The sequence below is a fragment of the Lolium perenne genome, chromosome 7, assembly GCF_019359855.2.
Source record: "Lolium perenne isolate Kyuss_39 chromosome 7, Kyuss_2.0, whole genome shotgun sequence".
Classification (NCBI taxonomy): Eukaryota; Viridiplantae; Streptophyta; class Magnoliopsida; order Poales; family Poaceae; genus Lolium; species Lolium perenne.
In genome coordinates, this window is record NC_067250.2 from 92,354,295 (window position 1) to 92,366,012 (window position 11,718).

Here is an 11,718-nt window from a genome sequence, read left to right on the forward strand (position 1 = left end):
ATCCCTCCTTGATTTCGTTCAAGATTTGGGTTTCGGCCGTTCGGTTAATTTATGCAAGTAATAATGGGATCTCAATCGGTTAATTTATGCAAGTAATCATAGGATCTCAATCGGTTATTTTATGCACGAATCAAAAGATATCAACCGTTTAATTTTGCAAATAATCTGGAATGTGTTCAAGTTCAGATGCGGAATCTGTTTCTTTGCCTATGATGAATCGGTGGGCACAGATTTTTACAGGGAGGGTTCAGCGAACCATTTACGTGTACAAATCTGTTGTGCATGAGCTTTGGTTCGCTTACACCATCCCTCAGACATATAATCGTGTCCACTCTAACCGAGGCTGCCTCTGTTTTTCCTAACTTTGTTATCATGCACGTTTGCAACTCATTCACTAATAAATTCCCGTTTGATATGGATCAGCTGTTCGGCAGCGACGTCGGCAGCGACGACGAGCACCATGACGTCAAGACTCGCCAGTGCTGCGGAGGCTGCAGGTCGGCCGATATGTCTCCTACCTCGACGTCGCCAAGGGTGTCTACAGGTGCCCCTTACGCACTAGGAGGCTCGGCGGCACCGACTTCAGCTGCGTCCTCACGCATGCCGAGAACATCGGCCACACCAACCCCAAGGTCGGCGCGTCGGTGAACCCCAACTCCTTCCGCGCCAAGCACTTGGCGCTCGGCATGCACCTCCGCAGCATCCAGCGGGTGGAGATCTCCGGCGGGCGCATGCCTCCGCTCAAGCCCAAGGCTCCCAAGGGGAGCAACAAGTGGAGGCAGAGGCAGATGGGGTAGGCGGAGTCCTGGACGTGTGCTGCTGCTGCCTCCTCCATTTTGTTGTTGGGATCCCTTTGTTGTTAGTTAGGGATCCCTCGTTGTTATGTTGTTAGTATGATGGTGCTGTACTGCTGTGAAGAACCTCGAACCCTACTATGTTTGGCTGCTGAATGCAGCTTATTGTCTATATTATCTATCCCTATTCTACTATATGACCTTGTGAATTTATCGTACATTCCCTGTAGATTTGCTTCTAGATTTAACTACATACATATGGACTAGATGGAGTACTAGATTGGGCTCCCTACTAGATTTGCTGCCATATTGGGAAAACAACCAGGGCCAAAAGGCACAAATAATAATTGAAGAAAGACAGAAATGCAAGCTTCTCTAGATTTGATACTAATTATGTGAAAAAAGGCAGAGAGAAGGAGGCAGAAAAGGTACTCTTAAAAGGGAAATGCCAATGGCCGAGAGAGACAAAACCCAGCTCCTGCTCACGTGCAACCAAACGCAATCTCGTCCTGTCCCACGCGGTCCCTTTCTACCAGCCCCACGCGACGCGGGCCCACACGACGCGGCCCCACACGTCAGAACGGAGCGGTCAACTTAACGGGAATCCTGCCGTCTGAGCTGCCTTCTGCGGGTTTCAAACAAGGACTTGGGGAAAAGTGAGGAAAAACTAAGGGGCTGGGGAAAACTGAGTACAACTAAGGAACCGAGGGCACGAAAATAGAAATCCCTTTAAAGAAATGCGGAATACTTTCACAATTGACACCACCGGGAACACCACAACGAAACAGTGTGTCCGAACGTCGTAATCGAACTCTCTTAGATATGGTTCGTTCTATGATGTCTCTTACTGATTTGCCGTTATCATTTTGGAGTTATGCATTAGAGACAGCCGCATTCACTTTAAATAGAGCACCATCAAAATCCGTTGAAACGACACCGTATGAATTATGGTTTAATAAGAAACCTAAGCTGTCGTTCCTTAAAGTTTGGGGTTGCGAAGCCTATGTAAAAAAGTTACAACCGGACAAGCTAGAACCCAAAGCGGAGAAATGCGTCTTCATAGGATACCCTAAGGAAACTATAGGGTACACTTTCTATCATAGATCCGAAAGCAAGATCTTTGTTGCTAAGAACGGAACCTTTCTTGAGAAAGAATTTCTCACTAAAGAAGTGACTAGAAAAAAAGTAGAACTCGATGAGATTGATGAATCTTCACTCATTTATCAGAGTAGCGCAGTACCGGAAGATGTTCCTGTGCCGCCTGCACTGGCAACAGAGGAAGCTAATGATAATGATCATGAAACTTCAAACGAGATAGCTACTGAACCTCGCAGATCGACAAGGGAACGTGCCACTCCTGATTGGTATGATCCTTGTCTAAATGTCATGATTGTGGACAACAATGATGAAGACCCTGCGACGTATGAAGAAGCGATGATGAGCCCAGATTCCAACAAATGGCAAGAAGCCATGAAATCCGAAATGGGATCCATGTATGATAACAAAGTGTGGACTTTGGTAGACTTACCTGATAGCCGCAAGGCTGTCGAGAATAAATGGATCTTCAAGAGAAAAACAGATGCTGATGGTAATATTACTGTCTATAAAGCTCGACTTGTCGCAAAGGGTTTCCGACAAATTCAAGGTGTTGACTACTATGAGACTTTCTCACCTGTAGCGAAGCTAAAATCTGTGAGGATTTTGTTAGCAATAGCTGCATTTTTCGATTATGAGATTTGGCAGATGGATGTCAAAACGGCGTTCCTTAATGGAGACATTGAGGAAGAGTTGTATATGGTACAACCCAAAGGTTTTGTTGATCCTAAAAATGCTGACAAAGTATGCAAACTTCAGCGTTCAATTTATGGACTGAAGCAAGCATCGAGAAGTTGGAACCGACGCTTTGATAAGGTGATCAAAGACTTCGGGTTTATACAGTGTCATGGAGAGGCCTGTATTTACAAGAAAGTGAGTGGGAGCTCTGTAGCATTCCTGATATTATATGTAGATGACATATTATTGATTGGGAATGATATAGAACTATTAAGCAGTGTAAAAGGTTATTTGAATAATAGTTTTTCAATGAAAGACCTTGGTGAAGCATCGTATATATTAGGCATCAAGATTTATAGAGATAGATCAAGACGTCTAATAGGGCTATCACAGAGTACATACCTGGACAAGATTCTAAAGAAGTTTAGAATGGACGAAAGTAAGAAAGGATTCTTACCTATGTTACCAGGCAAGGTCTTGAGTAAGACTCAAGGTCCGGCTACGGCAGAAGAAAGAGAAAGGATGAGTCAGATACCCTATGCATCGGCAGTAGGCTCTATCATGTATGCCATGCTATGTACTAGACCGGATATAGCACATGCTGTTAGTTTGACTAGCAGATATCAAAGTGATCCAGGAATGGAACACTGGACAGCGGTCAAGAATATCCTGAAGTACTTGAAAAGAACTAAGGATATGTTTCTTTGTTATGGAGGTGACCAAGAGCTCATTGTAACAAGTTACACCGATGCAAGTTGGAACACTGATCCTGATGACTCTAAGTCACAGTCTGGGTACGTGTTTATATTGAATGGTGCTGCAGTAAGCTGGGCAAGCTCAAAGCAGTGCACAGTGACGAAGTCTTCAACAGAATCGGAGTACATAGCGGCTTCAGAGGCTTCATCAGAAGCGGTATAGATGAAGAGGTTCATTGTAGAGCTCGGTGTGGTTCCTAGTGCATTGGACCCATTGGTCATCTACTGTGATAACATGGGTGCCATCGCCAATGCACAAGAACCAAGGTCACACAAGAGGCTGAAGCATATCAAGCTGCGTTATCATTCGATTCACGAGTACATCGAAGATGGAGAAGTAAAGATTTGCAAAGTACACACTGATCTGAATGTAGCAGATCCGTTGACTAAAGCTCTCCCTAGGGCAAAGCATGACCAACACCAGAATGCCATGGGTGTTAGGTACCTTACAATGTAATCTAGATTATTGACTCTAGTGCAAGTGGGAGACTGTTGGAGATATGCCCAAGAGGCAATAATAAAAGTGGTTATTATATATCTTTATGTTTATGATAAAAGTTTATATACCATTCTATAATTGTATTAACCGAAACATTGATACATGTGTGTTATGTAAACAACAATGAGTCCCTAGTAAGCCTCTTAACTAGCTTGTTGATTAATAGATGATTAGTTTCATAATCATGAACATTGGATGTTATTAATAACAAGGTTATATCATTATATGAATGATGTAATGGACACACCCAATTAAGCGTAGCATAAGATCACGTCATTAAGTTATTTGCTATAAGCTTTCGTTACATAGTTACCTAGTCCTTTCGACCATGAGATCATGTAAATCACTTATACCGGAAAGGTACTTTGATTACATCAAACGCCACTGCGTAAATGGGTGGTTATAAAGGTGGGATTAAGTATCCGGAAAGTATGAGTTGAGGCATATGGATCAACAGTGGGATTTGTCCATCCCGATGACGGATAGATATACTCTGGGCCCTCTCGGTGGAATGTCGTCTAATTAGCTTGCAAGCATATGAATAAGTTCATAAGAGACTACATACCACGATACGAGTAAAGAGTACTTGTCAGGAGACGAGGTTGAACAAGGTATAGAGTGATACCGATGATCAAACCTCGGACAAGTAAAATATCGCGTGACAAAGGGAATTGGTATCGTATGTGAATGGTTTATTCGATCACTAAGTCATCGTTGAATATGTGGGAGCCATTATGGATCTCCAGATCCCGCTATTGGTTATTGGTCGGAGAGAGTTCTCAACCATGTCTACATAGTTCGGGAACCGTAGGGTGACACACTTAAGGTTTGATGTTGTATTAGTAGAACTTGAATATGGAATGGAGTTCGAAGTTTTGTTCGGAGTCTCGGATGGGATCCCGGACATCACGAGGAGTTCCGGAATGGTCCGGAGAATAAGATTCATATATAGGAAGTCATTTTATAAGTTTGAAAATGATCCGGTGCATTTATGGAAGGTTCTAGAAGGTTCTAGAAATGTCCGGAAGAAATCACTTTGGAAGGCGGAGTCCCAAAGGGACTCCACCTCCCATGGCCGGCCAACCCTAGAGGGGTGGAGTCCACCAAGGGTGGCCGGCCACCCCCCTCATGGAAGGGTGGGAGTCCCACTTGAGGTGGGAATCCCACCTTGGGTAGGTTTCCCTACACATGGAAGGTTTTGGGTTGGGGTCTTATTCGAAGACTTGTAGTCCAACACTTGGGGGTTCCACCTATATAAAGCGGGACCAAGGGGAGGGGCCGGCTACCACAACACCACCACCTTGGCCGCACCCCAAGGAGGCCGGCCACCCCCTCTCCCCAAACCCTAGCCGCCCACTCCTCCCCCATCTCCCGCAACGCTTAGCGAAGCTCCACCGGAGATCTCCATCGACACCGCCACCACGCCGTCTTCATCAACACCAAATGTGTGACCGAGTACGGAGGTGCTGCCCGATTGTGGCATCGTCAAGATCTTCTACGCGCTTTTGAAAGCGGCAAGTGATCGTCTACCGCAGCAACAAGAGCCTCATCTTGTAGGCTTTGGAAATCTTCAAGCGTGAGTCTCGATCATCCCCTTGTTGCTCCCATCTTCTAGATTGCATCTTGGCTTGGATTGCGTTCTCGCGGTAGGAAATTTTTTGTTTTCTATGCAACGAATCCCTACACGTGCGCACGTTCGGGAACGAACCTCCTTGAACCCTCTTCTTGTACCTCCAAAGTTTCTGCATGGGCCGAATCGGAGCCATCAAGTAGCCCCATGATGGGACCACCGCGTAGAGCCGGCAGAACTTGTATCTGCTAGTATATATGATTGTCCCTGGAGAGTTTCTCTGAGGAAGGCGACTCGAGAAGCGTTGCTAGGGTCTCTTTCGATGAGGAGGTCGCCATGGAGTAGGAGGGAGGGCAGCGATCGACGATATTTGCCAACGATCGGTTTGATTTTAGGTTATGTAGATCGGAACGGAGCTAGAAGAGGTTGCTCTGATGCCATGTGGGTTTGGGAGGAACGGTGCCTCGTACCAGAGGCCCGGTTAAGTGTTAACTAAGATGGGAACATCCCCCATGCTTCGTACATTACAAGATAGAAAACAAAACATTTAACAACACAATCATTCCATTCCTTTTAAATCATAGCCATTGTTAGCTGTTTTTGTTTCATTTACCTTTTTGACTTACTTTTTTTAGGGAAACAATCGCCACTTTCTTTATTGATTAAGTTCATAGGGATAGAATGCTCATCTGGCGATCTACCAAGCGAGAGGTGATGACCAATATCAAGAGAAACCGAAAGACCAGGCTAAACTATGGGCGTTGGCATTACAACTTCATCGCTCATGCACAAAAGATGCTTCAACAAAGTCTGGGGTTTTTGCCTTGATTTCACGGCTTCGAGTCACCTCCAAGCAGTCCATGGCTACTTTAATACGCGTGAGTTGAAGATCAACAACTAGAGCCAAAGCCTCGCGACATGCTAGGGCTTCGAGTGTTGCCGAGTCAATCACGTCCAGGATTACCACTGTTGATGCTCCTAGAAAAGCACCCTCTGATGACCTGCAAACTGTTGCCACATGGTCAATACTGCTCCCTTCTTGATCGCAGCATCTACAATTCTACATTAAGCTATGCTACACCTAAAGGTGAAGCAATCCCCCTCTTCAGCGCATGTGTATTACATGTGATTGGTTGAGGTTTCACCTTACTCGTCGAAGCGATCTCCTGATCAGGAAGGAAAGATTCCACGAATGAATGTGTGCTGAGTGGGATCTGAAACTGACCTTCATGTATCGCCTTCCGACGAGCGAACCGTATATCCCAAAGAGTAACTAGGCATTTTGTCAAATCCTCATGATTAAACGTGTTGATAATATAAAAAATCCACACATTTGCATCGGTTTCATATGTTGCCATCATATGTTCAGTAATTCTCTCCGGTGCTAATGTCCAAATACATTTCCTCATGGTGCACTCAAGAAGCAAATGGCGCCATGAATCAGTCGCTCCGCACAGGCTGCATGCGCTATCGGGCGCCATATTACAATGATGCCTTACGTCGCTTGTAGGGATAGAGTGTTTTGTGAGGCGCCCAATGAAGACACATATTTTGGATGGAACTTGAGTTTTCCACAGCGTCGTCCAGTTTTGCTTCTCCTTCCTATCCAACCCGGTAGCTGTTTCCTCTAGCCATGCCTCGCGGCATGTACAGAGAAAATTCCTGAGGGCTCATACTGCCATGCCCAAAAATCATCAGACCTAGCAGTGATCACCTAGGTTCATCGGTGCGAAAAAGCCATTCAGCTTCCAAAATATTCCAGCTAGCTGAGTCGGTGTTAATGAAGTTAGAGACTGCCGTCGGTGGATCCTTCTTGCCAATGCGTCGGATCAGCCCTTGTTTGAAGGTATTACTGCCATCAATGATTGCACGGCATGCTCCATACCATACGTTACAAGCGAGAAAACAAAACGTTTAACAATAGTATCATTTCATTCCTTTCGAATCATACCCACTGTTGGCTGTTTTTGTTTTGTTTTTACCTTTTTCGACTTACTTAGTGCTGACTGCTCATGTTGTTACTCGAGTTGGATCATAACAAGCTGCAAGTTTGGTCGGGCCCAAATATGCCGTGACCCGTGCCCAGGAAATTTGTGAGAGATCTTCCCACAGCATATGGGCTACTGAATTGAGAAGGAAACCAAAATATTTGGGGCACAGGAATGCAAGGTCGCCCCCAGCGACGGCCAACTGCGATGATCCTCGCTGCAGTCAAGACACCAACACATCCGCCAGTTCCACACGTGTGCCCGGCGTTCCTGCTACCGCGGTACGGCCGGCAAAAGGCAAGAGAGCCTCACGTTCTAAAACGAACTCAGTGCACTATTCACAGACACGTAGTACCAATCACACAAAAACACCATAGAAAAAATCAATTAATACTAAGAATCTTCAAAAAGTGTCTATGAAAATCCTTTGAATGAATCTACTCGTAGTAGACAGCCATGCATGTTTGGCAGTCCACTGAGAAATCGACGGAGAAAATAATAAATCGAATGTCTGTCTACAGACTACAAAGGGCATTGCGGCAATGGCCTTCTTCCTAGTTGCGTTGCTACTCCGGCCGTGGATCGTACTCTTGACGGTCTTCTGTTAAGCGACTAGCTCGGAGTGCTGGGGTACGTGCACGATCCATAGCCTGCAAGCCACACACAAGATTGTCAACGACACATCAACACAATAAGCTAGCAACACAACATTTGTAGTATATATATCAGAAAAACATGGCCATGTACTGTGCAACAATCCTATCGGAATATATGCACGGATGACCCGACAACCTTAGCTACCAGACTGGCAGACTTGCAACTTTGCTAAATTGGGTGCCATCATCCAAGCGATCAAATTATAACATAAAGTCAACATCAAAATAGGCTCTAATTTTTTGCAGGCAAAATAGGACCGAAACTTAAAGTCCTGTATATATACAATATGAAAAAGGGATCATAAACAGGGACAGGGCATACGATATAATAGGCAATGTGTGTGTGTTGTGCGCGGAGAGCATGAACATATAGAACTACTTTTGCTCAGACACGTTTGGAGGTGAAATGAAATGAAAATTCATGTACAATATTATCTAAGATGCCTAAAATGTTTCCTTTAGATGGGATGCCGAATGTTTAGCAAGACGAGCAACTCACAAGCATACTGGCCACCTACTAGACTCATCGCATGTTTGTTTTCTCCACATTTTTCGTCATGTTTCTGGTAGCAACTAATGATAACCCAGCCATCCAACAAAAATGGAGTGTATTAAACAAGTTTATGAACTAACAACCACAAGCCAGTTTGAGTAGAGCAATCACAAAATTTGTGAAGATTTGCCAGCACTAATTGATGAGAGATGATTAGATGATGAACTTACTTGGATCTTTGGTGGTCTTCACCGCGAGGCCATTGAACGAGCAGGTGGCTCCAGTATTCTTGAATTGTTGCCAATAGGAATTGAACGCATAGCTCGCGTGCGAGTCGAGGGTGTTGGGCTCGTAGCACGCACCGCCAGGCTTGATGGCGGCACACGTGGCCTTGCCACACGCATAGTTCAGGCCGGCCTCCACCGCCGTCTCGTTCACCGCGTTGCCGCTGCCAATCTCTAGCACGCACCACTCACCCTTGACGGTCTCATCCGAAGAGGTGGGGAACTTGCATGATCCATGGCCTGTGTTTGTTACATCAACAACATATAAGCTAGGTGCATCTGAGAGCAACACAACATCAACTTTAGAATTAGAAATGTCTAGACAATTAATTAACTTACTTGGATCATTTGTAGTTGTCTCTGCAAGGCCATTGAACGAGCACGTTGCTCCAGTCTTCTTGAACTGTTGCCAATACGAATTGAACGCGTAGCTCGCGTGCGCATCAAGGGTGTTGGGCTCGAAGCACGTACCGCCAGGCTGGATGGCGGCGCATGTGGCCGTACCACCCTGGCCGCAGGCGTAGTTCAAGCCAGCCTCAACGGCCGTCTCGTTCACTGGCTTGCTGGTCGCCAGCACGCACCACTTGCCCTTGGCGGCCTGGTCCGAAGAGGTGGGGAACTTGCATGTTCCATAACCTGCATGCCAAACAAACGATGGTCAACGACACGCCAACAATATATAAGCTAGGTGCATGTGAGAGCAACACGACATCAAGTCTCAATCAATAAGAAGCACAAGAGTGTAGTAGTGCCAAATGCATGCATGGCACGGCAACCTTAGCTATCAGACTCTTTTTGAAATTGATACATGGACATGATTCATATAGAGTTTCCAGCCACATTGGCCTCATTTCGTTCTTAATTAGCGATGCAGCTGTGTTACACTAGCTGCCATCCTCAAGTGATCACATAACAAGATCCAAATAGACTCTAAAATTTCTATGCAAACTGTTCCTTGTACACGTTTAGATATGAAATGAAATCAAAATTCTGAAGATTAGTATGAAGAGTCTAACATGCCTAATGTTTTTCTTTTGTCTGATGAGAGATCGAATGTTTAGCAAGATCAGCCACTTACAAGCTTATCCACCTATTGAAGCCATCACATTTTATGTTTCCCTATTTTTCGTCATGTTTCTAGTAATGATAACCCAATTACTGAACAAAAATGGAGTGGTAATTAAACAACTTCATGAACTAACCATAACACATCAGTTAGTCAGAACACAGCCAATACATAGAGAAAGCACCAGATATATTTGTAAATATTTGCCAGCACTAATTGATAAGAGATGATTAAATGATGAACTTACTTGGATCTTTGGTGGTCTTCACCGCGAGGCCATTGAACGAGCAGGTAGCTCCGGTCTTCTTAAACTTCTGCCAATAGGAATTGAACGCATAGCTGGCGTGCGCGTCCAGGGTGTTGGGCTCGAAGCACGCGCCGCCTTGCTGTATGGCGGCGCACGTTGCCGCCCCGCCCTGCTCGCACGCGTAGTTCAGGGCGATCTGCACTGCCGTCTCGTTCACGGGCTTGCCGGTCGCCAGCACGCACCACACGCCCTCGTCGGTCGGGTTGTTGTCCGGCGGCCCTGGAGGTGGCACCGGCCCCGGCGGCGGTACAGGCACCGGTTCAGGCCCCGGCGGCGGCGGCGCGTAGTAGTGCTTGCCGGTGAGGTCGACGTCGTACACCGATGTCCCGTTCGGGTAGAACATCCCCCAATGCCGTTCCGTGCCCGCCCCGGGCTTCAGGTCCTCGTTGTACAGGGAGAAGACGAACACGGGCATCGAGGTATCCGGGCGCGCTGGCGTGCCGGGTGTATGGGACATCCGCGTGGCGAGGTGGCGGTTGTAGGTTTCGGCGTTGACTATATTGGCGCCGTCACCTCCTCCGCTGGGCCAGCCGGTCTCCGAGATGGCCAGCGGCACGTCGGGGTAACCGAGCTTGGCCATGGCGGCGATGGTGGCGTCGAGCATTTGGTCGAGCAGGTTGGTGTAGATGAGCTTTGAGCCCGGATCGACGACGTTGTCGGTGGTGTGGCTCTGGAAGAGCGCGTAGTCGAGCAGGATGTCCTTCTGGTTGCCCACCCACGCGAAGTACGGGTACACGTCGATGAAGAAGTAGGAGCGGGTGTCGCTGAGGAACTGGAGCAGTGGCTTCATGACCGATTGGGCGATGTCCTCGCGGAACTCGCCGGCGGACGGCGGGAAGGACGCCGACAGTGCGCTCATGGCGAGCGGGGTGCCGAGCTTGACGTGGCCGAGCTTGTAGGAGTGGAGGGCGCGGCGGAGGTTCTTCATCGCGGGGACGATCTTGCCCCACGTGGATCCCGCGATGGCCTGGTTGGAGAGAAGCTCGTTGCCGACGAGGAGGTATATGATCTTGACCCGGGGGTGCCGAGAGAGGTTCTTGGCCACCCACCTGCGCGCGTTCCGGCGGGACGCGGCGATGTTGGGGATGATCTCGTTGGGCACCATGACGGAGACCGGGATGCCCGTGCCGGCCAGCGCGTGGAGGATGTCCTGGTTGGCGTCATAGATCTTGACGGCGCCCGCCTTCGCCGAGCGGAGGAGTTTGACGGAATGCGCCGCCGTGGGGAGGTTATCGCCGAGGGTGCCGTAGTTGACGCCCAGGCCGTGGACGTGGTCGTGGTCGTGGCCGTGGCTGCGGGAGTGATGCCGCCGCCCGTGCGACTCTGCATGCATGCAAACAGATCGAAAACAGTTAGTTTGATTGACACGGTGGCTAGCGAATAAAGATGCCATTAGCCTTGATGCAAGGAGACTGAGCGCGATGAGATCACCATTGAAGTGGCAGGCGAAGGCGGCGAGGAGGAGGAGGGCGCAGAGGAAGGAGGAGGGCGCCCCCATTTCTGCGGGCGTTTTGTTGAATGCGCGTTGATTCT

At 47.5% G+C, this 11,718-nt stretch overlaps 1 protein-coding gene across 1 annotated transcript; it reads right to left on the reverse strand.

Annotated features, from left to right (window-relative positions):
- Window positions 1-7,755: 7,755 nt before the first annotated feature.
- On the reverse strand, window positions 7,756-11,711 carry LOC127312815 (probable glucan endo-1,3-beta-glucosidase A6). Its single transcript, XM_051343370.1, has 5 exons — window positions 11,617-11,711; window positions 10,126-11,508; window positions 9,152-9,448; window positions 8,759-9,052; window positions 7,756-8,029 (listed from the first exon to the last, which is right to left on the reverse strand). The coding sequence occupies exons 1-5, from the start codon at window positions 11,681-11,683 to the stop codon at window positions 7,992-7,994; spliced, it is 2,079 nt and encodes a 692-aa protein (XP_051199330.1). The 5' UTR covers window positions 11,684-11,711; the 3' UTR covers window positions 7,756-7,991.
- Window positions 11,712-11,718: the final 7 nt, after the last annotated feature.